We start from the raw sequence: 27,487 nt of genomic DNA, 5'->3' as shown, positions 1-27,487 counted from the left end.
ATTTTGGCTTTTTTTTAACACAGGACATACACTCCCCTCTTTAAATAAATGCTAAAACATAGTTTTATTTCCGGAGTGCTCTTTTAAATGCTCAGATACGACTTTAACTCAGGAAGGGAGGCATTTCATCAGGTGCATTGCACTGCACATCCTCAAATATGTTTTCTTAAATCAACAAACTCTTAACTGTTTTTCTCCAGTGGAAGGAAAACAAAATATAATTTCTATAATTAGGTTTTATAGAAAATCCGATGTAAGTTGCTTTCGGAAGCAAACATCCTCTTCTTATATGCACGCATAGACTTACCCAAAAATAGATCAACCATCTCCAGAAGCCTCTGGGATCTGAACTTCAAAGATGTCTCCACTTCCTTCTTGAGGTCCTCCATTTTGAAAGCAGGATGATGTTAGAACAGGGTTCTTTAATAATCTGGATCTTTTCCAGATTTTTTTTTAAAGAGATAGAGCCACTTAATGCTTGGAAATGTGGGAACTCAAGGCTAGACTGGAAGGCAGTAATGGGGAACACTTTCATATGGTCCTCAGAAGTCAAGTTTAGCTTCGGAAGACTTTATCTCAGTATCTCAATATCTCCAGCTTCCATATCTCAATATCTCCAGCTTCCATATCTCATCCAGCTTTCCATATCTCAATATCTCCAGCTTCCATATCTCAATATCTCCAGCTTCCATATCTCAATATCTCCAGCTTCTATACCTCAATATCTCCAGCTTCCATATCTCATCCAGATTTTCATATCTCAATATCTCCAGCTTCTGTATCTCAATATCTCCAGCTTCCATATCTCATCCAGCTTTCCATATCTCAATATCTCCAGCTTCCATATCTCAATATCTCCAGCTTCCATATCTCAATATCTCCAGCTTTCCATCCAAGAAACAGTGGGAACAATGCAGAGCAGATCATGAAGTCATTTTGGAAATACCTGGAAAGTGATAGGGTGATTCCCACATGTCAGAATGAGTGTTGCCATATTGCAATTTTTTTCCAACGGGCAACCACAATCTCAGCTGATTCCAAAAGCTAAGCAGAGACAGGTATTTTGGAGGGAGACCACCAGAAAAATCACAGGATGTCAACATTTGAGAAAGCAGAACACTTCCGTGCTGTACCTGCCCGTGAGTGTTTATGGAGATTCTCTTGTCATCCAGGTCATGGTTATCCCAAAGGTCCTTTTCCCAAAGACATCTAGACGTCCTGGATTTTTTTCTTTAGAAAACGTTTCGCTTCTCATCCAAGAAATTTCTTCACTTCTTACTTCAGTTCTAGAACTGAAGAAGCTTCTCTTGGATGAGAAGCGAAAGATTTTCAAGGAAAAAAGAAAAACCAAGAAAGCCCAGTTGCCTTTGGGAAAAGCATCTTTGGGACTATCTGTTGTGACCTAGGCTTCCTGAGTCATTAAAACATAGGAGTAGTCCCAAAAACCTCATTAACTGCAACAGCTGTGAATTACGTTCATTCACAGCTGAGTCCCAATTAGTTGCAAATATTCCTTCGGGAGAAGTCCTTTGGGATAATCACCAACCTTTATCTCCCTTGACACACTGCCAAAGACCTACTTGGCAAAGCCACACGGAATCCAGAATCAAGGAGAGATGCCGACTGGGAACAGAATTAACAACTTGCTTTCCTGCAAAGGGCCCACGTGCCTTTGCTTCTCTTTAAAGCCTTATGGGAGGGGCCAATCATCTCCGGGCCTTACTCCTGAGTCGTCCCTTTAGTTTTAACTGTCCTTGCCTTCTGGCAGCTCTGCGCATGCACACACTAGGAACAGGCTCCTCCTGTTCCTCTGCCTTTCTGATGTCCAACTCTGGAGGCTCCGGAGTCTGTGCATAACACCCAGATGGCCCTGGCCCCATCTCTGCCTCCGATGCAGAGCCTTCATCTGAGCCTTCCCCAGACTCTATAACTGTCCTATGTTTCTCTCCAGCTTCCTCACTGTCCGACTCGGTTGCCAGCTCCATAGGCTGCTGGCAGACCACAACACTACCTGCCCCTGAAGTCACCATGAGTCACGGTCATCTTTGAAGAGGTCCCTGGACTTCAGCTCCTTCATGCAATGTCCAAGCTGGTTGGGATGATAGGCAATTCATCCAGGAGACAATTAGGTTGGGAGAAGGCTACCTTAAGTAACCTTTATTTCCGCCACTTCACAGATCAGATAGCCATATATAGCCCAGAGCATGTTCTTAAATTGGGGTGTTTTTTTTTCCTTTCCTGGATTTCAGGTCAGGAATCCACACTGATCATGCCTGCAATGGCTAAATAAAATAGTGATTTATGCTGCATTGCAGTAATCGATTTATTGCTATTGACCAGGTCTCATCAATTATGATGAAAGGTCTTTCTCTTTCTTGCGTTCCTTCCCTTCCCCTTTCTCTGTGAAGCTGTCAACAACCTGCATTTTCAAGGGGGAGTACAAAGAACACTCAGTGACAACTCAAGCGGGTGCATCTAAGTCCCTCCTCTTTATCCAGAGACTTCAGGAGATGTTATATATTTTTAAATAAATATATATATTTTATTGTTTAGACATAAATATATTGCAGTTGTCCTGGCATTCCACTTGCCATGAAACAAAGGTAAAAGCAAACTAACATATATATTATTTTAAACCGTGCTTGTGCTGTACAATTATTTCTGACCATCATATTCTAGAGTATCAAATTTATCTTTCATTCTAGTACCTACATCCTAATACATATATAGTATCTCTTCCCATTTCCACCTAACCTGATTCTGTCGCATTCTAACTTCCAACCATTGATAGAATCTATACCATATAGCAGAGGATTCGGTATGCCTTTTATCTTTTATTTTTAACGTTAGTCTGTCCCTTTGTCTGTCCAGATGTTATAATTTAAACTAGGGAAATCATTGATCTGATTTTTACCCCTTGTTAGCTTTTTTTGGTGTGTGAGGAGGGAGGCAGTTCTCTTCCCCAATCTGCATGATTGGCTGTATTTATCTATTGTCGAAATGACTATTCTCTCGTAATCCATTTTTCCCAATTGTTTCTTTCTGTTATAATCAGAGAACTTCAATTCCAGTGGCAACTCAATAATGCAAAGGCCTCTTCATACAACGGCAGGCAAGTTTTAGCATTGCATTTGCCTTACCTATATTTTCCTGGAGAAAATCTATACGATCACTAAGAGTCAACCCTGACTTGATGGCGTAAGATCCATCGATTAATCACATAGGTTTATTGGGAGGCACTTGCTTGAATAAGGATTGTATTCTTTCTCTGGTTTTTTTTTTTTTTTACCTCCTTGTCATTTGTACTGAATGATTTGATCTTCCACCGAAAATGGAGCAAAATAGTAAGTCATCCTTCATTTAATAAATTGATACAAAAGCTTCTCTGTTCTCTTTCTCTCTCTCTCTCTCTCTTTCTCTCTTTCTTTCTCCCTTTCTTTCTCTCCCTCTCTCTCTCTCTCTCTTTCTCTCTCTCTCTCTTTCTCTCTCCCCTCCCCCCAATAATCTTTTCTTCAAATTTTAAGATCAGGAAGATGTTTCCAAATGGCTTGCAGTCATGCTGAATGCCTACCTGTCATAGGTATGGACAGCGCCATTAATAAGGTAAGAGGTGTATTTGAGTTAAACCACATTCAAATGTTCTTGGGAGAGCTGATATTTTATGATAAGTTACTGTAGAAAAGAAAAGGAAGGCATATTTTTAATATAGATTTTTTTAAGCAAAACAAAAAACTCAATTTCATATTCCTTTTCTTTACATAGCAATTTATTCTCTACACATGCATGCATACATACGTGCGTATCTATGTACATACGTACATACACACCCAAGCCCATACACAAATTTATTTCTGATCACTCTTATTTGTTTGAGGTTTACAAAGAGCAGCAAAAGGCTGGCTAGATTAAAGCCTCATTGAAAGGTGAGACGGTTGGATGGTTTCTCTGCCCCTATTCCCCCTTTGATCTCCCATTTACCTTCCTGGGAGATACTTGCTTTAAAAAGTGGAAAAAAATGAAACGCTTTGGGCAGCTAAACGCTTCTTCTCCTGCTGCAAAAGGTTTGTAGAATATGTGACCTTGAGTAAGCATTGCTGCAGCTCTTTAAAGGACATCTAAACATCTTCTGGAGCTTTTCCAAACCAAGCCTCTCACTTACCTTGGTACCCTCCTCCTCCTCCTCCTCCCTACCCCCCCCCCTTTCTCTGCTGCTTCTCTCTCTAAAACCTTATAGGCAAATCCATGCCATTAATATTTCAGCATCGGTGTCTCGCAGGCATTGGCTGTCCTCTGATGTGTTGCCTCAATAAGAGCCAGGAAGGACGAGCTACTCGCCCAGCCCTGCATCTGGCATCTGGCAGAGAAGGAAGAGCAGGAGTGTCTCCAGGAGAAGAGGCTGCAGAGAAGCAGGCAGTAAAACTCCCATCCTCAGCAACGCGATTGCCAAGGCCAGCCAGACAGCCGGGACACCATGGATGTCTTTAAAAAGGGCTTCTCCATTGCGAAGGAGGGAGTGGTGGCCGCAGCTGAGAAGACCAAGCAGGGAGTCACCGAAGCAGCCGAGAAGACCAAAGAAGGGGTGATGTACGTAGGTAAGGTTGAACCATGTCCCTTCTGCACAGGCAGCCAGCACTGCAGTGCTCGGCGTGAAAGAAATCTGTGTTTGTGTGTGACCTTGCAGAATCTTCCCCCACTAAGCAGAGGGTGGGGGAAGATTCTCTCATGAGAAAGAAAGAAAGAAAGAAAGAAAGAAAGAAAGAAAGAAAGAAAGAAAGAAAGAAAGAAAGAAAGAAAGAGGGAAGGAGGGAGGGAGGGAGGGAGGGAGGGAGGAAGAAGGAAGGAGGGAGGGAGGGAGGGAAGGAAGGAAGGAAGGAAGGAAGGAAGGAAGGAAGGAAGGAAGGAAGGAAGGAAGGACAGAGGGAGGGAGGCAGGGAAGGAAGGAAGGAAGGAAGGGTTTTCCCTGCAAAATGCCACCCTACTAATCCCCCCCTCCCCCCAGGGTTCACCAATAGAGGACTGTCAATATGGAATTTGTAGTTCTGAATAATTTGAAGGCATCCTTTTAGGAAAGAGTAGTCTATGCATGTCCTTTCCTCCTTCTCCTATGAAATTTACTCTGATGAAAACTAATAGTTTGACCTATTAGTTGCTCTGGGTTCCAAAGAAGTCTGAGGAAGGGAGGGAGGGACGGAGAAAGGAAGAAAGGAAGAAAGGAAGAAAGGAGGGAAGGAAGGAAGGAAGGAAGGAAGGAAGGAAGGAAGGAAGGAAGGAAGGAAGGAAGGAGTGAGGGAGGAAGGGAGGAGGGAGGGAGGGAGGGAGGGAGGGAGGGTTATGTGAGACAAATCTTTTCTGCCTTGGTTGGAGAATTGCTTTGGGGAAGAAGAGCTGGAGGCAAATAAAAGCTTGGTTGTGAATTTATTTATTTATTTATTTTTAAAATTATTTGCCACCCATTTCGTCGTAGGGCAACGCTAGGCAGCTGGCGAATGGTGAGGCATATGGGCCTGGGTCACTCCTGGTAACTTTCCCCTCCCCCAAAGACTTTTTTGTGAGAATAAACTATAAAAGGCATGAATTGAGGATCAAAGAATTTCTTTCAATATGATTCCTCAGCCTTCGCTTCTGCTTGCATTCAGTCTCTTTGCAGTTCCTCTGGGAAGGAAAAAAATCTCAGAGAGGTAAAATCTCTTTTGGCTGATTCCCAGAAACTGAATGGCAGTATCAGTTAAGAGCTGCATCAAAAATATGCACATATATCCAGTCTCTGCGAAGGCAACAGATTCACTCTTCGTTCCCTGCAAAGGGCAACGAAATGGAGAAACTGTTCAGAGCATTGACACAGTCTATATCTAAGAGAATTTTGACTTTTTTGTATCTTTACCTTGGCTTCTTTTTCCCCCTAGCTACTTCAGTGTGCAATTCACCCATCCGTTATTTTGCTCTGAATTCCCTGGCATTGTTCCTTAATTTATGGTGGCCACCAAAAGAGAGCTCCTAATAGAAATAGCAAATAGCACTTATATCCCACTTCACAGAGCTTTACAGCCTTCTCTAAGTGGTTTACAGAGCCAGCCTCTTTTCCCCCAATAATCTGGATCCTCATTTTACCGACCTCGGAAGGATGGAAGGCTGAGTCAACCTTGAGCCAGTCAGGATCAAAGTTAATCATACTTGTCCGCTTGAGTGATCCAGTAGCCCTGCAGTGTCCTCTGATTTCTGGAGCTTAACAGAGACTGTTATCAATAAATAAATAAATAAATAAATAAATAAATAAATAAATAAATAAATAAATAAATAAATACCGAATAAGTAAGTTGGAAGGGACCTTGGAGGTCTTCTAGTCCAACCTCCTGCTCAAACAGGAGACCCTATCTTTTCTTTTCTTTTTTTTTTTAATTTGATTTATATGCCGCCCTTCTCTGAAGACTCAGGGTGGCTTACAATGTGCTCAGCAATAGCCTTCATCCTTTTGTATATTTATACAAAGTCAGCTTATTGCCCCCACAAACTGGGTCCTCATTTCACCTACCTTAGAAAGGATGGAAGGCTGAGTCAACCTTGAGCCTTGGCGAGATTCGAACCCTGCAGTAATTGCAGGCAGCTGGTCTTAATAAGCTTAATAACAGGGTGCCTTAAACCCCTGTACTACCAAGGCTCTTCTTCTATATACACCGAGAGCGTATGCACCAAGACAAATTCCTTGTGTGTCCAATCACACTTGGCCAATAAAGAATTCTATTCTATTCTATACCATTTTGGAGAAATGGCTGTCCAGTCTCTTCTTGACAATATTGATATTGTTTCCTGATTGCTTATTTGTACCCTAGGACTATCATTAAGTGTTGTACCTTATGATTCTTGACGAACGTATCTTTTCTTTTATGTACACTGAGAGCGTATGCACCAAAGACAAATTCCTTGTGTGTCCAATCACACTTGGCCAATAAAAAATTCTATTCTGTTCTATTCTATTGAAAACCTCCAGTGATAGAGCCACTCCACCACTTCTGGAGGCAAGCTGTTCCACTGATTAATTCAGGGATCAAATTTTGACACGGATGTAGCCAGAACAAATTCTGCATCCAGCAAATGTGCCAGAATCATAAACTACAGTTCAATGGAGGCAGTAAACTCTCCTTGGTCTTAATTCCAATACGAAGGGTCGACCAATGTTCCTTCATCTAATAAATAACTATTTAAATCTGGGGTTGCCAACCTTGGCAACTTTAAGGTTGGTGGACTTCAAAGAGCCTTGATAGTACAGTGGTTTAATGCACCCTGTTATTAACACAGCTGCCTGCAATTTCTGCTGGTTCGAATCTCTCCAAGGCTCAAGGTTGACTCAGCCTTCCATCCTTTCTAAGGTAGGTGAAATGAGGACCCAGTTTGTGGGGGCAATAAGCTGACTTTGTATAAAATATACAAAAGAATGAAGGCTATTGCTTAATGCACTGTAAGCCGCCCTGAGTCTCCGGAGAAGGGCGGCATATAAATCAAATTAAAAAAACAACAACACCTCCCAGAATTCCCCAGCCAGCTGTGCTGGCTGGGGAATACTGGAAGTTTAAGTCCTCCAGGCTTAAAGTTGCCAAGGTTGGAGACCCCTGAATCCATTACTTTAGCATGAAAACATCATCAGGCAGTTATCTGACAATAAAATAAGGAATTGCATTCCCTTTGAATCTCAAGTGCTCGGTTTTTCTAATGCACAAATCTTCATTCACCTCAAGTTCAGAAACATTGATCATCCTGTATCTGCCAAAGAAAATGGCTTTTCCTTTAATTGCTATATAAACTCCCTCCTTCTTTCTTCTGCATTCCTCTTTTCCCCTTTCCCTTCATTTCCTGGGGTGCGGTTGTATAATATTTTGACCAACGTTTTCCCATTCGTAAATACAGAAAATTCTCCCTTCTCTTTCTTGTGACCTTCGCATTTCATCTCAGCATGGATAATTCCTGCTAAGCTGCTTTAAAAAAAATAAAAATCTTACAACTCATTAGCCTGGGAAATGAGCTTGCTGGGAAATATCAAAAGATATTTGCAGATATTCCTCTAAATTCAATTTCTCTCGAGACTGCAGACTCAGCTTTAAAAGTTGGGCCTTCAAGGGACACATTTTTTGGAAAAGACAAAGAAAGACAAAGAAAAGAAAGCAGGGAAAAAAAGGATGAAATTGGGATAGTTGAGATAGTCATCTCTTTGCTGTCCTTTTAAAGCATGATTATATCCCAACACCAGTGGTGAAATCCAATTTTTTTACTACCGGTTCTGTGGGCGTAGCTTGGTGTGGCTTGGTGGGTGTGGCAGGGGAAGGATACTTCAAAATCCCCATTCCCTCCCCATTCCTGGGGGAAGGATACTGCAAAATCTCCATTCCCACCCCACTCCAGGGGAAGGATACTTCAAAATCCCCATTCCCTCCCCACTCCAGGGGAAGGATACTTCAAAATCCCCATTCCCTCCCCATTCCTGGGAGAAGGATACTGCAAAATCTCCATTCCCACCCCACTCCAGGGGAAGGATACTGCAAAATCCCTATTCCCTCCCCATTCCTGGGGGAAGGATATTGCAAAATCTCCATTCCCACCCTACTCTGGGGCCAGCCAGAGGAGGTATTTGCCGGTTCTCCAAACTACTCAAAATTTCCGCTACCGGTTCTCCAGAACCTGTCAGAACCTGCTGGATTTCACCCCTGCCCAACACATCCCCCTTCATCTGAAAAAAAATGCCCCCATCTTAATTTCCAGATTAATAGGCATCTCCACCCTTCTCTCTTTACTTCATGGTATCTCTTCCTCTCTCTCTCTCCTTTTCCTGAAATTCTTCTCCAAATTGTAAACTGAGGCTATCCACACAACCTCTGCAGCAAATGTCAAAAGATGCTCAGCATCATGGATCACTGATAGACAGGAGGAAGTTTGCATTCCAGTAGAACAATCTCCGCCCTGCCCCACCGATGGAAAAATATCAGCAGCAAAAATCCGAAGCAGAATTAATCAACCGAGCAAGGGGTTTCTTCGACCCACCCTCTCTGGTTTTGCAGATTACGTTGAACTTCTGATTTCAATGTGGAGAATCTGAATCTGTAGTCTTCTGCTTAACTTCGATTATTACATGGATGCCCTGAGCAAAACATGGCTAGGAAGGTGTAGGGCAGTGATGGCTAACTTTTTTGCCGTTGCGTGCCAAAAGTGGGGGGAGCGCAGGGGGGTCACGCACGCACATGCCCACACCTATAATTCAATGCACCCTGCCCCCCACGGGCGACCTCCCCATGCTCCCATGCTTTTGGCACGCAATGGCACGGTGGGCCCGGTAGGCCCATTTTTCGCCCTCCCCAGGCTCCAGAGGCTTTTCTGGAGCCTGGGGAGGGCAAAAACGGCCTTCTCCACCCCCCAGAGGCCCTCCGGAGGTCAGAAACAGCCCGTTTCCCGACTTCCAGTGGGCCTAGAAGGCCTGAAAATTAGGTGGCTGGCGCGCACATGCACGCTGGAGCTGAGCTAGGGCACCGCTCACGTGCCCATAGATATGGCTCCGTGTGCCACCTGTGGCATGCGTGCCATAGGTTCGCCATCATGGGTCTAGGGGAAGGTGTGGCAGAACCTGAGGACGGAGTCAAAAGAGGAATCAGCCTAGAGTCACTACATAGCCACAAATGGACAAAGCCAACCTCTTTTCAATTCTGTTGACCCTTATCTAGTGCCAAAATAGTGCTAACCGTTAGTTGAGTAGATTTCTCTGCATAGGCATGAATAGTAATACATCAGTTTAATTGGAACTTCACATGTGGACCTGATCTTCTGCATCCAAGACTATTTTGAGTCTTGGAGTTAGGTCCTGTCCCCACTGTGGCATCTCCAGGGTCTTCCAGGTTTCCCTGGAGATGCCACAGTGGGGACAGGACCTAACTCCTCTTCGAGCTTACTTTGGTCCTTAAATAGATGTATTGGGCTTCCTTTGATTTCCATTCACTGGAATCACGTTTCTTCGTGGTTAACTTGTCTCCCTTAATCACATCTAAGAGACGTGGGTTTTCCATTTTTAAAATTCCAGCAGTAAAGCAGGTAGAACTTTTCCTGGGTTGCAGTTAGTTTCTAGCCACCTTTGGCTGATCTCAAAAAAAAAATCTAAGCAGGACCAAACCTGGTTAATATTTGAGAGGGAGAAGAGCTGGATACTCCAGGGCCACGTGCTGATGATGGGGAAGTTTTAAAACAAAATTAGTTTTAAACTGTCCTTGGGTCTTAAACTGCTTACCGTTAATATATTCCAAAGGTCTCTCATGATACAACAGTTTGGTATTTTGCTGTCAGCCATTTATTGGAGGCAGACAATTCTTTAGGCAAACAAAGGCAGTCTGGGAATATTGAATTATTGGCCCACGTCTGTGTATGCTATTGTATGCATAGATATATGAGTATCTGCTTATAGAAAATTCCTATCACCTATAGTAAATTTCTATTCTTTATATAACCAGATTAAATGTACATGAAGTCCCTTTTGGCACTCCAACCCCAAAACAACACAAAGTGTCACTGAGGTTTGCAGATGGAGCTTTTGCATCCTATTAGGATGTCATGATGTCTTTTTTCCTTGAATTTTATTTTGATGTTTTTGAGGAATCTGTGCCATCATAAAGGATAAAGTCAACCACTTCCATGTTGTTGGACAGGACCTGAGCCAACCCCAAGAGACTTTGCTGTTATCTTACAGCTCATCATAGTCCTATATAACAAGTGTCTTCTCTCACATAGCTACATGATTCAGGAGGGCCAAGGCATTGTGAATGGATTCAGCCATCCTAACCCCCGTGACCAACATTCTTCTCTCCAGCTCCACCACTTATTTTGAAACCACACCCAACTCCTGCATTTAAGTGGATGCATCTTCTTGGAACATCAGGCATCCTTCCAGCAATTGTGTTAGTGTGCTAGGCCTTGATGTGCTTAATCATGGTGGGTTGAATAAACCAGAATGACTGTGTCTGCAGTCTGGCCAAAAAAATTGCATTTGTGAGAGGGATCTTGGAGTCCTAGTGGACAACCATTTAAATATGAACCAGCCGTGTGCAGCAGCTGCCAAAAAAGCCAACACAGTTCTAGGCTGCCTCAACAGAGGGATAGAATCAAGATCACGTGAAGTGTTAATACCACTTTATAATGCCTTGGTAAGTCCAAGCTTTGAGTATTGCATCCAGTTTTGGTCACCATGATGTAAAGAAGATGTTGAGACTCTAGAAAGAGTGAAGAGAAGAGCAACCAAGATGATTAGGGAACTGGAGGCTAAAACATATGAAGAATGGTTTCAGGAACTAGGTATGTCTAATTTAATGGAAAGAAGGACTAGGGGAGAGATGGTAGTAGTGTTCCAATATCTCAGGGGCTGCCACAAAAAAGAGGGAGTCAAGTTATTCTACAAAGCACCTGAGGGTAGGACAAGAAGCAATGGGTGGAAACTAATCAAGGAGAGAAGCAACTTAGAACTAAGGAGAAATTTCCTGACAATCAGAACAATTAATCAGTGGAACAATTTCCCTCCAGAAGTTGTGAATGCTCCAACACTGGAAGTTTTTAAGAAGAGGTTGGATAACCATTTGTCTGAAGTGGTGTAGGGTTTCCTGCCTAAGCAGGGGGTTGGACTAGAAGACCTCCAAGGTCCCTTCCAACTCTGTTATAACAAGAATGGCTTAGTGTATTGGCTGGATCCAGAAACTGTGTACCATTCCATGAATATATGTAGGTCTGGCTAGCGTGTGCATCCTGAGCAGTTTCACCAAAGGAGAGCAACACTGTATCTATTTCTTCTTCTCTGGATCTCCTGTGTTCCTCATGCTCTGTTGGGTGAGTACAGAGGTTGGAAGATACTTCTGACAAAGTCAAGAGATAAGAGGAGACACATTTGCCTCTCTCCTCATGTGGTAGGAAATGTCACAAAGGTCCATCTGGTGAGATGTTCACCTTACACAGTGTTTCTCAACCTTGGTAGCTTGAAGATGGGGGATTCTGGGATTTGAAGTCCACCCATCTTCAAGCTTCCAAGGTTGAGAAACACTGACCATACAGAATCCTCCTTGATCCAAGATGCAACCCGAGAACTGACAGTAGAACATCTTCCCTGAGCTTTAGATGAACCCCAACCTCATTGGCCATCCAGAAGGCCTTAAAAACCTGGTTCTTTCCTGAGGCTTTAGGGAAGAGGAATCCAGTTTGCGTCTTTCTTTTCTCTGGATTGAAGATGGTTATTTATTTCGACTTTTCTAAATTTTACATGCATGTTTTTGTGCTTTTGTTGGGCTACCTACCCAGAGTTGTTTGAGTAGAAGAAGCAGATACGTATATTTGCATAATATCCTGCTTCCCCTAAAATAAGACATCCCCTGATAATGACCAATAGGGCTTCTGAGTGCATGCGCTAAAATAAACCCCCCCAAAAAATAAGCCCGCCTCAAAAAATAAGCTCTCCCCGAAAATATTTAAATGCATATGCAGCCAGTCCCCGCCATTTCCTCTGGTTAGGGTTAGGGAGACAGAGCTGGAAATCAGGTAAGATGGCAAGAGGATCCCTGTCTTGCTCCACGCGCCCCAAAATAATAAGACCTCCCTGAAAATAAGGCCAATCACTTATTTCGGGGTTCAAAAAATATAAGACAGGGTCTTATTTTCGGGAAAACATGGTAAATACGTAAGTCGATGCCTAAATGTAATTAGACAGTTCTATCTAACCATATTACAGTACTTGCTGACAGCACAAATCCATTTCGGGTTTTTTTTTTAAAAAAAATTATCTGGGTTGAAATCATGGACTATATATATATATATTTTTTTTTAAATTAAATAAATGCTCCTTTGCTGTTACTGTGGAATAAAGTTTCAGAGCCTAATAAATTTGTACAGAAACTCTTAGCAAAGGATAAATAGAGTGTGTGCAGCCTGATTAACATTAGTTCTGAGTTCTTTTTCCAGGCTGAGAATTTAGTAGGCAAGTCCTTGGCCTGGCACCACTTCTCAAATTTGGCACTGTGTTTTGCAGTTCATTAGCAGAAAAGATCTCTCTGCCTTTATGAAATGTTCTTCCCTATGTTCTCCTGCCTCTCTGGCCTCCCTCCCTTCTCCACCCCGTGACTCCTGTTGACTATAAACAAGCCCCAATAATGTTGAGTCATTGCAACGAGAGAGAACAGTGGCAGGATCAAACAAATTGTGCCGGCCAAGGACTCCAGCTTTTGTCTGCTTCTATTAGAACAAAAAGAATCACCAACCAGAGACAGAGTCAAGAGACAGGAATTTAGAATAAGGAACCAGGAACGTCTGGCCACCTTTTCAGGCCTGAGAATCTGCAGAATAAAAAGAGAATTTGTGCCAACGCCATGCCAGTCAGCCCAGGGGAATTAACAGCCCCCTTTCTGCTTGCTTTTAAAGATTACCTGGATGATGTTGTTTGAGCCAAAAATTTAGGTCAAGGATGGTTGAAGCCCCTCCTGATCTAAACTAAGCCAGATTTTTTTATACAGTTTTTATTTTGCATGAACGGCAAGAATTTGACTGCAGTGCAGCTGAGGTTTGCAAGGGCACTCTTTTGACGTTTTCCTTTCTCTTCCTTCGTCATCTCTGTGGCGTCTTTCCCAAACAAAACAAAACAAAAAGCAAAACGAAAGGTGTGCCATCTTCACAATCCTGCGAACCGATGCAGAGATGCTTAGAAGCAGAGTAACGGGCTCCACTAAAAGCTCTACAGCTTTAGACAAATCCGTAGGATGGCCCTGACTATTTCACACACGCATGCACAAGGAGGAGAAAGAGGACAGGCTGACTCGGCGTGTAACAGCTTTACAGAGATGAATTAGGAAAATAGGGCCACGGTAGGGGAACACGGTGGCTTAGTGGCTAAGACGCTGAGCTTGTCGATTGAAAGGTTGGCAGTTCAGCGGCTCGAATCCCTAGTGCTGCGTAACGGGGTGAGCTCCCGTTACTTGTCCCAGCTTCTGCCAACCTAGCAGTTCAAAAGCACATAAAAAATGCAAGTAGAAAAATAGGGACCACCTTTGGTGGGAAGGTAACAGCGTTCCATGCACCTTTGGCGTTGAGTCATGCTGGCCACATGACCACAGAGACGTCTTTGGACAGCGCTGGCTCTTCGGCTTTGAAACGGAGATGAGCACTGCCCCCTAGAGTTGGGAACGACTAGCACATATGTGCGAGGGGAACTTTTACCTTTACCTTTTTAGAGGAAGATGGAGATGTGTTCCTGTCTGCTGGCCAGAGGCTATTGGCCCAAGATCCTTGCTCTTCCCATCTTAGAGTTATTTACTTTAAATCAAATTTGGGGGAATAACCCTTTTGAGTAGAAAAATGCTGTCCGCCAACACAGCTTCAAGTCGAGAACTGATGTGTAACGTTGGCCCATCTACCTACTAGCTTTTTCCCCTTCCCCCGCAAGAATTTTTTTTAAAAATAGCTGCACCTGAAATCTGTTTTGTTTGCGGGCTTTGTATTTGAATGGATGCTCAACCAGCCACTTGTCTGAAATGCTACATTCATCTTGAAAGAAGAAGGAAACTCGAAACCTTTTATCCGGTGACTCACTCTCTGCTGAGCTGCCCTAAGCACTGCAAATCTTAATGGATGGTTTTTGAAAGCAAAACTAATCAATTATTCTCTTTGTGTCTCTCTCTTCTCCCTCTCTCCCTCCCTTTCTCCGTCCCTCTTCTGTCCTTTGTCCTCTCCCTCTCTTCTTTCTCCTCTCTCTTTCCCTCTCCCTCCCTCTTTCCTTCCTTCCTTCCTTCTCTCCCTCCCTCCCCCTTTCTCTCTTCTCTTTACAGGCACAAAAACCAAAGAAGGAGTGGTGCAAAGTGTCACTTCTGGTAAGAGCTACACAAAAAGTTGGCCTGGTGGAATTGCTTCTGGATTTTTTGTTTTGAATTATTTATTTATTATTTAAACTTGTATGCCGCCCTATCTCCGAAAGGACTCAGGACGGCTCACAACAATAAAAATTAATGACATCCTCTCCTGTCTATACCCAGGCATGGCATAAATACATGGGACTTTACTTATTTTCCAAAAATTGATCCATCTATGAATATGATTTATTTTTATTTTTTATTTTATTTTTGGATTTATATACCGCCCTACTCCCGAAGGACTCAGGGCGGTGAACAGCCAAAAAGATAAAACACGCAAACTACAAAATTTAGAAGACAATATAAAAACCCATCAAATGATTTGGCCCAAAACAAATTAAAACACCCCTAATGTTTTAAAACAAATTTAAAATTTACAATTAAAAGGGAAGTTAGGCCAGGCCAGCCTGTTGAAATAAAAAGGTCTTGAGGGCACGGCGGAAGGTGCGTAAATCCGGGATCCTCCGTATCTCCGGGGGGAGCTCATTCCAGATGGCAGGTGCCCCCACAGAGAAGGCTCTCCCCCTGGGGGCCGCCAGTCGACACTGTTTGGCCGATGAATATTCATATAGTGTGGCTTTTTCTTCAACATTGGAAAAATAGAGATAAGGGCCCAATATCACCAGGTCTGCCAATGTTGATGGTATTAGCATAATTTTTGTTTGCTTTGGATGAATCGGTTATCAATATAGATTATCAAAGGACAGTTGTAATGAAATATGGCCATTGTTCCATGAAATGCTTTTTATACAACTTGTATATTTGCAAAAAAATATCCCATATATAGTTTCTATTTTCTTCTTCTTCTTCTTCTTCTTCTTCTTCTTCTTCTTCTTCTTCTTCTTCTTCTTCTTCTTCTTCTTCTTCTTCTTCTTCTTCTTCTTCTTCTTCTTCTCCTCCTCCTCCTCCTCCTCCTCCTCCTCCTTCCTCTTCCTCTTCTTCTCCTCCTCCTCCTCTTTCTTTCTTTCCTTCCTTCTTTCTTTCTTCCTTCCTTCCTGTACAAGCTTTTTCTTTCTCTTTGCTGCAGTCAATCAATAAAAGCAAAAAGCAAAAAAAAATTATGCTACAATGTGATTTATTTTTAGTTTACAGAGAAAATAAGATTATAGCCCCAGTGGATTTGCACATCAAGAGAAACCAGACGTAAGCCAATTATTTTGTGGTTGAATCTTGAATGTGAGCTAGCATTTATTTACCTGCCATTTTCTGGCTTAAGAATCCTTGGAAAAGAAACCGTTTCAGTAATTCAAGACCCATATTTTTGCTTGTGGACAAAAGTTACACTTTCACTTGTGCAAAACCACAAAAACAGTTTGCCATGTGTTTGAAAAATAATTCCCAGCATGTGGAGAAATGATTGATCGAGAGAACAAGGAAGTCTTGATTCATCTCTTTGGACATCAGAAAAGAGAAAGCATCTTGGCAGCTCTCAAGAAAGTTACCTGAAGGCAGAGAGAGGAAATAATCCATTATTAGAGTCTCTCTAGCTAGCAGGTTAAAAAGGGATGCAGTGGCTCAGTGGCTAAGACACTGAGCTTGTCGATCGAAAGGTCAGCAGTTCAGCTGTTCGAATCCCTAGTGCCGCATAATGGGGTGAGCTCCCGTTACTTGTCCCAGCTTCTGCCAACCTAGCAGTTCGAAAGCATGTAAAAAATGCAAGTAGAAAAATAGGGACCATCTTTGGTGGGAAGGTAACAGCGTTCCATGTGCCTTTGGCATTGAGTTATGCCGGCACATGACCATGGAGACGTCTTCAGACAGCACTGGCTCTTCAGCTTTGAAACGGAGATGAGCACCACCCCCTAGAGTTGGGAACAACTAGCACATATGTGCGAGGGGAACCTTTACCTTTACCTAGGTAGCAGGTCAACTCAAGAACTTCTGAGGGAAAGACCAGAGGGTATTTCCCAATCCACTTGTACATCTTCTTTTGTCCTTCATCTTCAGGGCTTTGCTATTCTATATTCTGAAAATGGGGGCAGACTTGACATATTCTTGGGGTGGGCGTAAACCCCCTTCAAAATTCCAGAAAGCACACAGTGAGGGCTAAACAATCTGCCTCCATACAATTTTGGGCTTGCGGAGATCACAAAAGGAACGCTGGTTTCAAGACTCCAAGACCTGGGTTGTAAAAATCCAGGGAAGACACCTGATCCTTTCAAAACTGACCTCCATTGAAGGATCCCAGATAATCTTAGTAGCTTCCAAAACCACATCTGAAGAAGTGGGACTTCCACCTTATCGTGAGTCATCCTCTCAGCTTCTTTGTGCTTCAACTACAGTTGCTGAGAAGACCAAAGAACAGGCCAATCTCGTGGGAGACAGTGTGGTGTCCAGCGTGAACACAGTGGCAAAGCAAACAGTGGAAGGAGCAGAGACGGTTGTAACCACCAGTGGTCTGGTCAAGAAGGTAGGTGTGATTTTTTTTCCACCAATGAGACTGTTTTGTGTTCCTAACACTTTGTCTGTGAGACAAGTCCAGTGCAGGAGGTGCTGGTATTTGCTGGGGGGGGAACCATTCAGCGGATTTTAACCTTCCGCCATAACCTCTTAATCAGATTATTTTTTCTTGGCTTTTAGACCAGGGAAAGGGAAAGGATGCCAGGTCAGGAAACTGTCAAGCACGGGTGGAAGCTAAACAGTTATTTCCCCTCACTGACCCATTCCTCCCATGAAAAAGTTTGTAAATTTTGCACGTGACTTATTTCACCCAATCAAAGGAATCCCAAGAAGGTAGAAATCTTAAGTCGGTAGATTTCAAGAAGTGGAACCTCTTCCCATTTCCTGTCCAATCTTCTTAGCACAAATACAATCTTGCTGGAAGGTGTGGCCGGCGTATCTCCCTGATTATGCAGTTAGGAATATTTTAAAGCCGTGATGGCGAACCTATGGGACGCGTGCCAGAGATGGCATGCAGAGCTCTCTTTGTGGACACGTGTGCCATCGCCAGCTGCTCTTCTGGTTTCTGGCAAGCACATGCGCGCACCAGCCGGCTGGTCTTCATGGGCGCCGGAGCACCAGAAAACAGCCTGAAAACAGCCTGAAAACAGCCTGAAAATGCCTAAAAAACTCCCAGACCATTTTCGGGCCATTTTCCAGGCTGTTTTGGGGCCTTTTTCAGGCTGTTTTCAGGGTGTTTTCAGGCCATTATTTTGGCCATTTTCAGGCCTTTTTTTTTTTTTGAGACTTTTTATGGGCTGTTTTTGAGCCATTTTCAGGCCATTTTCTGGGCTGTTTCCAGGCCATTTTTGGGCCATTTTCCAGGCCTTTTGGGGCCATTTTGGGGGCATTTTTAGGCTGCTTTTCAGGCCATTTTCAGACTATTTTTGGGCCATTTTCAGGCTGTTTTGGGGCCTTTTCATAGGCCGTTTTTGAGCCATTTTCAGGCCATTTTCTGGGCTGTTTTCAGGCAGTTTTTTGAGCCATTTTCTGGGGCATTTTCAGACCAATTTCAGGCTGCTTTTGGGGCCATTTTCAGGCCAGTTTTGAGCCATTTTCTGGACCGTTAACAGGCAGCTTTTTGGGCCATTTTCTGGGCCATTTTCAGGCCGGTTTCTGGGCCATTTTCAGGCCGGTTTTGAGCTAACTGAATCTCTATATTCTGTTGTTCCTCATTTTCAAGGTACATTTTCTGGGCCATTTTCTGGGCTGTTTGCAGGCCGTTTGCAGACCAGTTTTCAGGCCATTTTCTGGGCAGTTTTGGGGGCATTTTTGGGGCCAAAAATGGCTTGAAAACCAGCCCAAAAACCAGCCTGAAAACGGCCTGAAAAATTCCCCAAAACAGGCATGCGCCTGCTGACCAGCTGGTCTTCATGTTTCCAGTGCTGCAGCATGCACCCATTCACATGCATGCATGCACGTATGTTTTGGTTTGGGCACTTGGTGCCGAAAATGTTCCCCATCACTGTTTTAAAGAACCATTAAGGTTGGTGTTATTAGACAATACATTTGCAGCTTACTCTCTGCTGGGAGGGCAAAAAACGGGCCTACCGGAGGTTACAGAAGTCTGGAAACGGGCCTGTTTCTGGCCTCCGGAGGGCCTCTGGACCCTGTGGGAAGCTGTTTTTGCCCTCCTGGAGGCTTGAAGAAAGCCTCCAGAGCCTGGGAAGGACAAAAAACGCCCCCCACTGCCCTGGTGCAGGCGGTTGACTAGGCAACGCCCATCATGGCCACGCCCACCCAGCAACAGGGCAGCGAACCTGTTGTTAAAGGATCTGAAGCCAGGGAATCACTGAACATAGGATAGAATTGACACCAGAACTATGTTTTTTAGGCATACTAGACCCAAAAACAGACAAAAACTATCAATATATAACATTACATATAATAACTGCTGCTAGGATCGTTTTCGCACAAGACTGGAAACAAAAAACTACCCCCTCAGATGAAATGGTAATTAGGAAGATACTTGAAAGTGCTGAAATGGACAGGATGACTATGGAGTTAAAAGAAAGAGAAGCGTCGGACTATTATAAAATCTGGAGTAGACTGTACAAGTGGCTAGAGAATAGAAGTCCAAATAAGAAATAAATGTTCAACACTTTAGAAGTTTTCTTTTTGGCAACGTTTCGACAAGCTCTCTAACCTGTCATCATCGGGCCCCTACTTTCAGTTTAGAAACTGTGGGTGTGCTGCGAGATCGGAGTTGTCGCTTTTCTATGTTCGCTGCTGCTGACGTATGCTGGTTGGCCTGCAACTCTGTGTCCTGATTGGAGGGCAGCAGTTTTTTCTCCTGCTTCATTATCCTAGCTGCAGCCTGACTGCGTGTTAAAGGCCCAGCTTTCTCTGGTTCCCTATTACTAACTGTCAATTGCAAAGAAGGAAAGATTCTGGTAGGCATCACAACCCCGCTGATTGCCTGTTGAGATCTCAGCCTATCTTCTGGCTCGGTTCTCTCTCTCTCTCTATTGCTAGCTATCATCTGCGAAGAGGGAAGGACTCTGGCAGGTATTACAACAACACTGGTTGCCTGTTGGGATCTCTGCCTATCCTCTGATGTTAAAACTCGAGTTTCTCTCAGTGCAGGTCTCCAAATACTTGATAACCTAGAAGCGTCATCTCGTCTATTCATATTCTGCGGCCTCTTTTCAATTTCGATAGCCTCCCTAATTATTCTCTTATTAAGATGTTCCTCTTTCACCACTGTTCTAATATTGTTGAAGTCGATATTATGTCCCGTGGCCTTCATGTGTTGTACCAAGGAAGAAGTTCGCTCTTCTTTTTTCACTACGTTTTTGTGTTCTTCTAAATATTATTCTAAAAATATGAGTTCCAGGTATATTAGTAAAGAAAGAAGCAGACATCCTGCGAGCTCTGGAACTTAAAATTTTAAAATAATTAGTAAAATAAAATTTTAATTATTTTAAAATTTTAAGTTCCGGAGCTCGCAGGATGTTTGCTCCTTTCTTTACATATACATATACATATACATATACATATACATATACATATACATATACATATACATATACATCAGGGGTGAAATGCTCCCGGTTCGGACTGGCTCGGGCGAGTAGGTAGCGATGATGGCCGGTGGTTCGGAGAACTGGTAGCAATGGCAACCTGAGGTTCCGCCTACCCGCCCAGTCGTCGTTACTTCCTGCTTTTACTTCCAGAGAACTGGTAGTAAAAAAATGCTTAAAAAGTTTTTAAAAAAAAGTTCCGACGATCAGCTGAGCGATGCGTGACCGTGGGAACTTTTTTTTTTTTTTTTTACTTTTTAAGCATTTTTTTCTACCGGTTCTGGAGAAACAAAGCACTCGGCTGCTCCCCCTTTTCACTCACCCCGAGCTTCCTGCTGTGGATTTTCATGCCTTGCTTCACACGCCCCGGGATTGTCGCCCTCATCTTCTTCCTCCTCCTCCTCCTCTTCTCCTAGTGGAAAAACTCCAGGAGCGTAAAAAGAAGCGCTTGCTTGCTCCTGACGTTTTTCCATTTGTAACGAAGCTTTCGTGAAGGCAAGTCTGGCTTCCTGTGCTGCTCGCTAAAAACCTCACCATTACTGCTATGCACACAGCTTGTGTGTGTGTGTGTGTGTGTCTTTTTTTTTTTTAATTTGATTTATATGCCGCCCTTCTCCGGAGACTCAGGGCGGCTTACAATGCGTTAAGCAATAGCCTTCATATTTTTGTATATTTATACAAAGTCAGCTTATTGCCCCCACAAACTGGGTCCTCATTTCACCTACCTTAGAAAGGATGGAAGGCTGAGTCAACCTTGAGCCTGGGGAGATTCGAACTTACTAATTGCAGACAGCTGGAGTTAAATTACAATGCATTAGTCTGCTGAGCTATCCAGGCTCCTTTTTGCTCCTGGTCTTTCGCAGCAGCCTGTGCCTGCCGTCCCATCCCCAGCCGGATGAACCAGAGTTGGGGAATCCACCCCTTCAATCCACCCCCACCTTCATTCCTCTTTTCTTTGGAGGCCAACCTGAAGGAGCCTCAAGTCATTCAAAAGGTCTTTTAAAGTGTGTGTGTGTGTGTGTGTGTGTGTGTGTGTGTGTACTGCACTGAATGTCGAAGGGAGGGGGAGGGAAATGACCCCTCCAATCCACCCCCGCCTTCATTCAAAGGTCTTTTAAAGCCTCTGTGTGTGTGTGTGTGTTTGCTCCTGGTCTTCGCAACAGCCCATGCCCAACATCCACACACACACACACACACACACAGCGGTATTGGTGAGATTTTTAGCGCAGGAAGCCAGACTTGCCTTCACAAGGTACGAAAGCTTCCTTACAAACGGAAAAACGGCAGGAGCAAGCAAGCGCTTCTTTTTGTGCTCCTGGCATTTTTCCACTTGGAGAGGAGGAGGAAGAAGAAGACGAGGGTGACAATCCCAGGCGTGTGAAGAAAGGTGTGAAAATCCGCAACTCATCTCCCTGACTGGGTGGCCGAGGTAGAAAGGCTTGCAATCTTTGGGGCTAGGAGACGTTGGATCTGGCTTGGCGAGGGGGGTCAGGCTGGTCAAGTGCTGATCATCGGAAACTTTATTTTAACTTTTTAAAACAATTTTTACTAGTTAAAAATGCTTTAAAAAGTTTTAAAAATTGCCCACGCCCATCCAGTCACATGACCACCACCAGGCCATGCCCCCAAGCCATACCCACAGAACCGGTGGCAAAAAAAATTAGATTTCACCCCTGATATACATATACATATACATATACATATACATATACATATACATATACGTATACATATACGTATACGTATACGTATACATATACGGAGCCTGAGTGGCGTAGGAGGCTAATGCCTCCTACTAAGGCAGCATTTAACATCCAGCTGCCTGCAATTACTGTGAGTTCAATTCTCACCAGGCTCAAGGTCGATTCAGCCTTCCATCCTTTCTAAGGCGGGTAAAATGAGGACCCAATTTGTGGGGGCAATAAGCTGACTTTGTATAAATATACAAAAAGTATGAAGGCTATTGCTTAACGCATTGTAAGCCGCCCTGAGTCTCCAGAGAAGGTCGGCATATAAAAATAAATAAATAAATAAATAAATAAATAAATAAATAAATAAATAAATAAATATAAAAAATATACATATACATATACATATACATATAATCAGAAGACATTATATATTATTACAATATAATTATTATACTATTGCTAGAGTTGTATTTTATGAGAAGGCAAATATTGAATAGCAAATTATAAAGGCAGAACATACCGTACATGCTGATACGTAAAGCTGTAGAATTATACTATATTGTTGAGTTGTTTGTGTATTTTGTTTGCATTTGTATTTTTTCTTTTTTTCTTTTTTCTTTTTTACTTGTGATTTTTAACATTTTGGAAAATGTTCAATAAAAACTATTTTTTAAAAAAAAAAGTGGGATCTGAAGCCCACCCCTGATTAAGCTGGTTGGCTTTGGGTCAGCGTTCTTGATTTTGAGAGTGGCTGTGTGTGTCCAGGTTTTGTGCCTCAAAGTTGTCAAATTTATATTGGCTTGTGGAGAGAAGGAATACACAGCCCCAACACGACTTCTTCCTGTAATTGTGCTCCGGTTGAGAAAGAAAGGGGGAGAAATAAGATCTCGAGATGCTCCTTTCCTGCCGGGTTAAAAATAGAAGATGAGTCAGAGGCATGAAATCATGATGGGGGATGCAGATCCAAGAGAAACAAACAGAGGATGTGATTCTTAAACCACCATTCATAATTAGAGATGAGCTTGAAGTTTTCCTCCAGGCCAAGGAAACAGACAACCAATTGTTTGCATCTAAAACGTATGCTTGCCTCATTTGTGGATAAATGCTTGGTGAGGAGGCAGGGCAGGGAAAGAGCTAAATCCATTCCTTTCCTAATTTACGTTCCTAAATTTAAACAATTAACGCCATGTATCAAAGCAGTCGTATGGGAAAGAAAATTATACAAACAAACAAACCCAGAAGGAATCAAGAGACTTGTTTGTATCCAGCCAAAACCGAGTTTGAAGTTCAGCAAGAATGGGATGGAACATTATATTTGCATTGATTGTATGCAGGGGTGGGCTGCTGGGAGTTTGCAGGGGTTCGGGACAACCTCTAAGATTCTGTGCAGTTCGGAGAACCCCCAAATCCCACTCCTGGCTGGCCCCACCTACCCCGCCCCTCCCAGGAGTCCCCACGTGGCCTGTTTTGAATGCAGGTAAATGCAGGGCACGTGCGAAGGCTCAGGGAGGGCAAAAAACCGGCCTATTGAATGTTCAGGAAGGCCAGAAACGGCCCTATTTCGGGCCTCCAGAGGGCCTCCAGAGCCTGGGGAGGCCATTTTCATGCTCCCGGAGGCTTGAGGAAAGCCTCCGGAGCCTGGGGAGGGCAAAAATGCCCCCCCACCGTGGTGCAGGAGGCTGACTAGGCCACGCCCACCATGGCCACGCCCACCCAGCAACCGGACAGAGAACCCCTTGCTAAAATTTTTGAAGCCCAGCCCTGATTGTATGTCTGCAACAGAGAAAAACAAAACAATACTCTGTGTGATATATATAGCAAATAGTATTCAACTTGAGTAAGCGTTTCCGTCTTTAAAGTCTACGTGCCTGGTCCTTTTGGACAGAGGAACAGTCTTTATAGGTCATCTCAGTCCAGCATTTTGTTCCAGGTGTATGCAGTGCACTCGACCCTTGCTCAGCAATCTGGGAACCGTAGTCCATAAACATTTGGAAGGTGCTTTTTCAAGAGGCAACTGGATTTTCTGGTTTTTCTTTGAAGACGTTTTGCTTCTCATCCAAGAAGCTTCTTCAGCTCTGACTGGATGGGTGGGGAATCACCATCCAATCAGAGCTGAAGAAGCTTCCTGGACAAGAAGCGAAACGTCTTCAAAGTAAAATCAGAAAGTCCAGCTGCCTCTTGAAAATGCACCTTTGGGACAACCATGACCTGGATGACGGAGAATCTCCATAGACATTTACACATCTGGAAGCTAGTCAAAATGGGAAACCCTGACCTCTGGTCTTTGTGGCATCTGATGATACTTTGGTCTGTTCTTGTGTGTTCTATAGGAGGAACTTCATCCAGATCAACACAAAGACCAGCCTGCTGGGGTTGGAGAAGAGGACATCCCGGTGGAAGCCACAGAGGTAAATTTCAGCTCGCCTAACCCCAGAGTCTTTGATTCGGTGGGGACAAAGGGATGTCAGGGAGTGTCATAAAAAATCCAAGATCATAAATTGGTCTTCAAAACTCTACTTCCCTTCTGAGTTGATTACCCTTTCTTTTCTCCATAAAGTGATGACAAAAATTTGCTCTACTGATTTTTATGTCAAAATACTCCCTTCTGTTTTTTTTCCTCCCCACCCCCACTTGTTCCCTACCCCAATTTCTAGACAATTTTGATATTTTGGGTGACAGTGAAGAATTGAAAATAGATTGAAAATTATTCTTCGGCTTCAGCCATTCATTATTTGTGAACTTCCAGATATAGTCCAATAACCGCCACACTAATTCAGTGATCAACGGTTATTAATTGAATCATTAATTAATGATATTGATTTAGCTTAAAATTAATAATAAAGGCACGTCATTTCTTGAGATCTGTTTAGCAGAATTCCTTTGCATTAAGTATGTTAATAGCTCAGAATGGCTTTTTTTCAGATGAAAAGCTTCCTTAAAGCATGGATCCATTTATTTACATATGTATGTAAATCTCAACTTAACGCTGTCATTTTAATAATTTCATGCTTTTTACAATGCTATTGTTATTGCCGTTTAAATGGCAGCATTCGAGGTAATTCATTCTAAGTCTTGCTTAATATGGACTTTAAAGAAATATGGAAATGCGCTAGGCACCTGCAAATAATGCAAATGACATAATTTGCCTACTGTTCTTGTTATCATTGCCATAGCAGTAGTAGCAGTCTTAATTATATTTTTATACCGCACCAAATAATTAAGATTCCCCGTAGCTTGCAACAAGATTGCACAATATATCCACGGCAAAGAAAAACAATTGCAGTAAACAAATCAATCCAGCTCATAAACCTAAGAACAACCAAATCCCCAAAAAACTCATTGGAGTTTATACTGGAGGCTCTACTGGCCAGCCATATTTTGATATCCACACTGGAGTAGAGTGGGTGGCTTTTTTGAAAGATAAATTAACTTATTTTCTTGATTTCTTCTTCTTCTTCTTCTTCTTCTTCTTCTTCTTCTTCTTCTTCTTCTTCTTCTTCTTCTTCTTCTTCTTCTTCTTCTTCTTCTTCTTCTTCTCCTCCTCCTCCTCCTCCTCCTCCTCCTCCTCCTCCTCCTCCTCCTCCTCCTCCTCCTCCTCCTTCTTCTTCCAGATTGAAGGAAATTAACCTTCTCCAGAACGTCTGCTACATTATGAAAAATGAGAAGACCAGGAATAAATGCAGGCCTATTAGAGGATGCAAACAGCAGGGAAATCTCTCCTATTCCTAAGCTAACTTCATGCAGCACAACAAATGCTCACTTATCTTAATTCTCACCTATCCTAGCTGGGTGGCAAAACTCTCGATTGTACGTTTTAGGGCAATTCTATGCGTCTCCCTTTGTGTCTCTTTTGTGGCTTCCTTCTTTGCCCATCTTTGAGCCTTCCAAAGTGTGTCCATTTCACACCCTTGTGGTTGGAATCACTGATTCATGTCCTTCGGCTCATTAGCAACAGCATTTGATTTCCCTAGAAAGGGTGGACGTGTTTTTTTTTTTAAGAGACAAAATAAAATCTTGTTTCAACTAAGCCCTTGTTCTTGTTCTTGTTCTTTTTTTTTTTTAATTCATCAGGCTGAACATGATCTGTTGTGGCCCACCAGTGGCCAGCGGAGCTGGTGGCAGATTCAGATAGTGAGGAGGTTGGGGAGGAACATGGGCCAGTCCTGGAGTCTGGGGAAGGCTCGGATGAGGGCTCTGCGTCGGAGGCAGAGAGGGGGCCAGGGCCGTCTGACAGTTATCAATTGCCTTCGGAGTCAGACATCAGTGAGGCAGACGAACAGCTGGAGCCTGTTCCCAGTGTGAGCATGCGCAGAATTGCCAGATGAAGGGAACAGCTAAAGAACAAGGGTCGACTTGGGAGTAAAGGCACAAGTGGATGGTGAATGGCCCCTCCCATAGGGAATAAAGAGGAGCCAAGGGGAGGGGAGTTTGTAGGAGACAATCAGTTCAATTCATGAGGGTGAAGATCTGTTCCTGACTTCTTGCCAAGTAATTGCTGCTCCAGCGTGGCGTTTGGAAGATATCCGCCTGGCAACTCTCCAAGCCTGATAAAGGTCTGTAGTTGTGAAATCTCATGAAAGACTCTTTGCCGAGACTTTGCTGGAGAGGAATCTCCCTTTAATCTAAATAAAAGAGGTTTTATCGGGACGAGGAGTCTGCTTCATGGTTTGGGGAAGCCTAGGTCAGACCCAATTTGTGGGGGCAATAAGCTGACTTTGTATAAAATATACAAAAGTATGAAGGCTATTGCTTAACGCACTGTAAGCTGCTCTGAGTCTCCAGAGAAGGGCGGCATATAAATCAAATTTAAAACAAAACAAAACATGATCATAAGAGAGCCTATGGGGACTTGGGGGAATGAAAATAGTACAAGGACCACTATTTCTGTTTTTTTCCCCCAGAAATACAAAATACAGTTGCCATCTCACTTAATAAGTTTCCTTTTAGCAATGCCGTCATCCCCTAAATGACAGAAATGACCTCCTGCCATCATTTCAAGATGCAGGCCTGCAGTTCATGCCCTTTTTATGATAACGTGACGAGACACGCATTGTCGCTGGTTCCCTCTGGGGATGCCCATGGCCAGAAGAATTAGCTCGACACATTGGGAGAAAAGCTGTAGGGAAACTTCCTTAAACAGCTTCACGGAAACTTTTATTGCAGTCCAAATTTCCAGGCAGGAAGACAAACAGCAAATGTTCATCTAAGAGTCAATGGAAAGGGAAGGGAATAAAAACAACCGGAAAACATCCTGTTTTTAGAAGGATGAGGTAGTAATTGTGAAAAGGCACCTAGAACTGAAGCCTCAGAAATATTTAGAGCGTGTGAGCCCCAGGAGAGGAGAAAAAAACCTCCTATAGATCCTACCAATCCAACATTGTTAGTGAACGTATTTTCGGAGACATTCAAGAACATATCAACACATATACCCTGT

At 43.2% G+C, this 27,487-nt stretch overlaps 1 protein-coding gene across 1 annotated transcript; it reads left to right on the top strand.

Moving 5' to 3' along the window:
• The first annotated feature begins 4,334 nt into the window (after positions 1–4,334).
• SNCG (synuclein gamma) lies at positions 4,335–26,081 on the top strand. Its single transcript, XM_060694146.2, has 5 exons — positions 4,335–4,592; positions 14,820–14,861; positions 17,183–17,310; positions 24,384–24,461; positions 25,665–26,081. Exons 1-5 carry the CDS (start codon positions 4,472–4,474, stop codon positions 25,677–25,679), a joined length of 384 nt encoding a protein of 127 aa, XP_060550129.1. The 5' UTR covers positions 4,335–4,471; the 3' UTR covers positions 25,680–26,081.
• The last annotated feature ends 1,406 nt before the right edge of the window (positions 26,082–27,487 follow it).

Source organism: Pantherophis guttatus, chromosome 6, assembly GCF_059756535.1.
Source record: "Pantherophis guttatus breed Tessera chromosome 6, ASM5975653v1, whole genome shotgun sequence".
Lineage (NCBI taxonomy): Eukaryota > Metazoa > Chordata > Lepidosauria > Squamata > Colubridae > Pantherophis > Pantherophis guttatus.
Note: the sequence above shows the minus strand (reverse complement) of the source record. Positions and strands in the feature narration are given on the sequence as shown.

What these genes read in the sequence shown, in the direction of transcription:
- SNCG (XM_060694146.2), top strand. Translation starts at nt 4,472, where the DNA reads ATGGATGTCTTTAAAAAGGGCTTCTCCATTGCGAAGGAGGGAGTGGTG. An exon ending in AGAAGGGGTGATGTACGTAG is followed by an intron (nt 4,593 to 14,819) that starts GTAAGGTTGAAC and finishes TTCTCTTTACAG; the next exon opens with GCACAAAAACCAAAGAAGGA. An exon ending in GGTGCAAAGTGTCACTTCTG is followed by an intron (nt 14,862 to 17,182) that starts GTAAGAGCTACA and finishes CTTCAACTACAG; the next exon opens with TTGCTGAGAAGACCAAAGAA.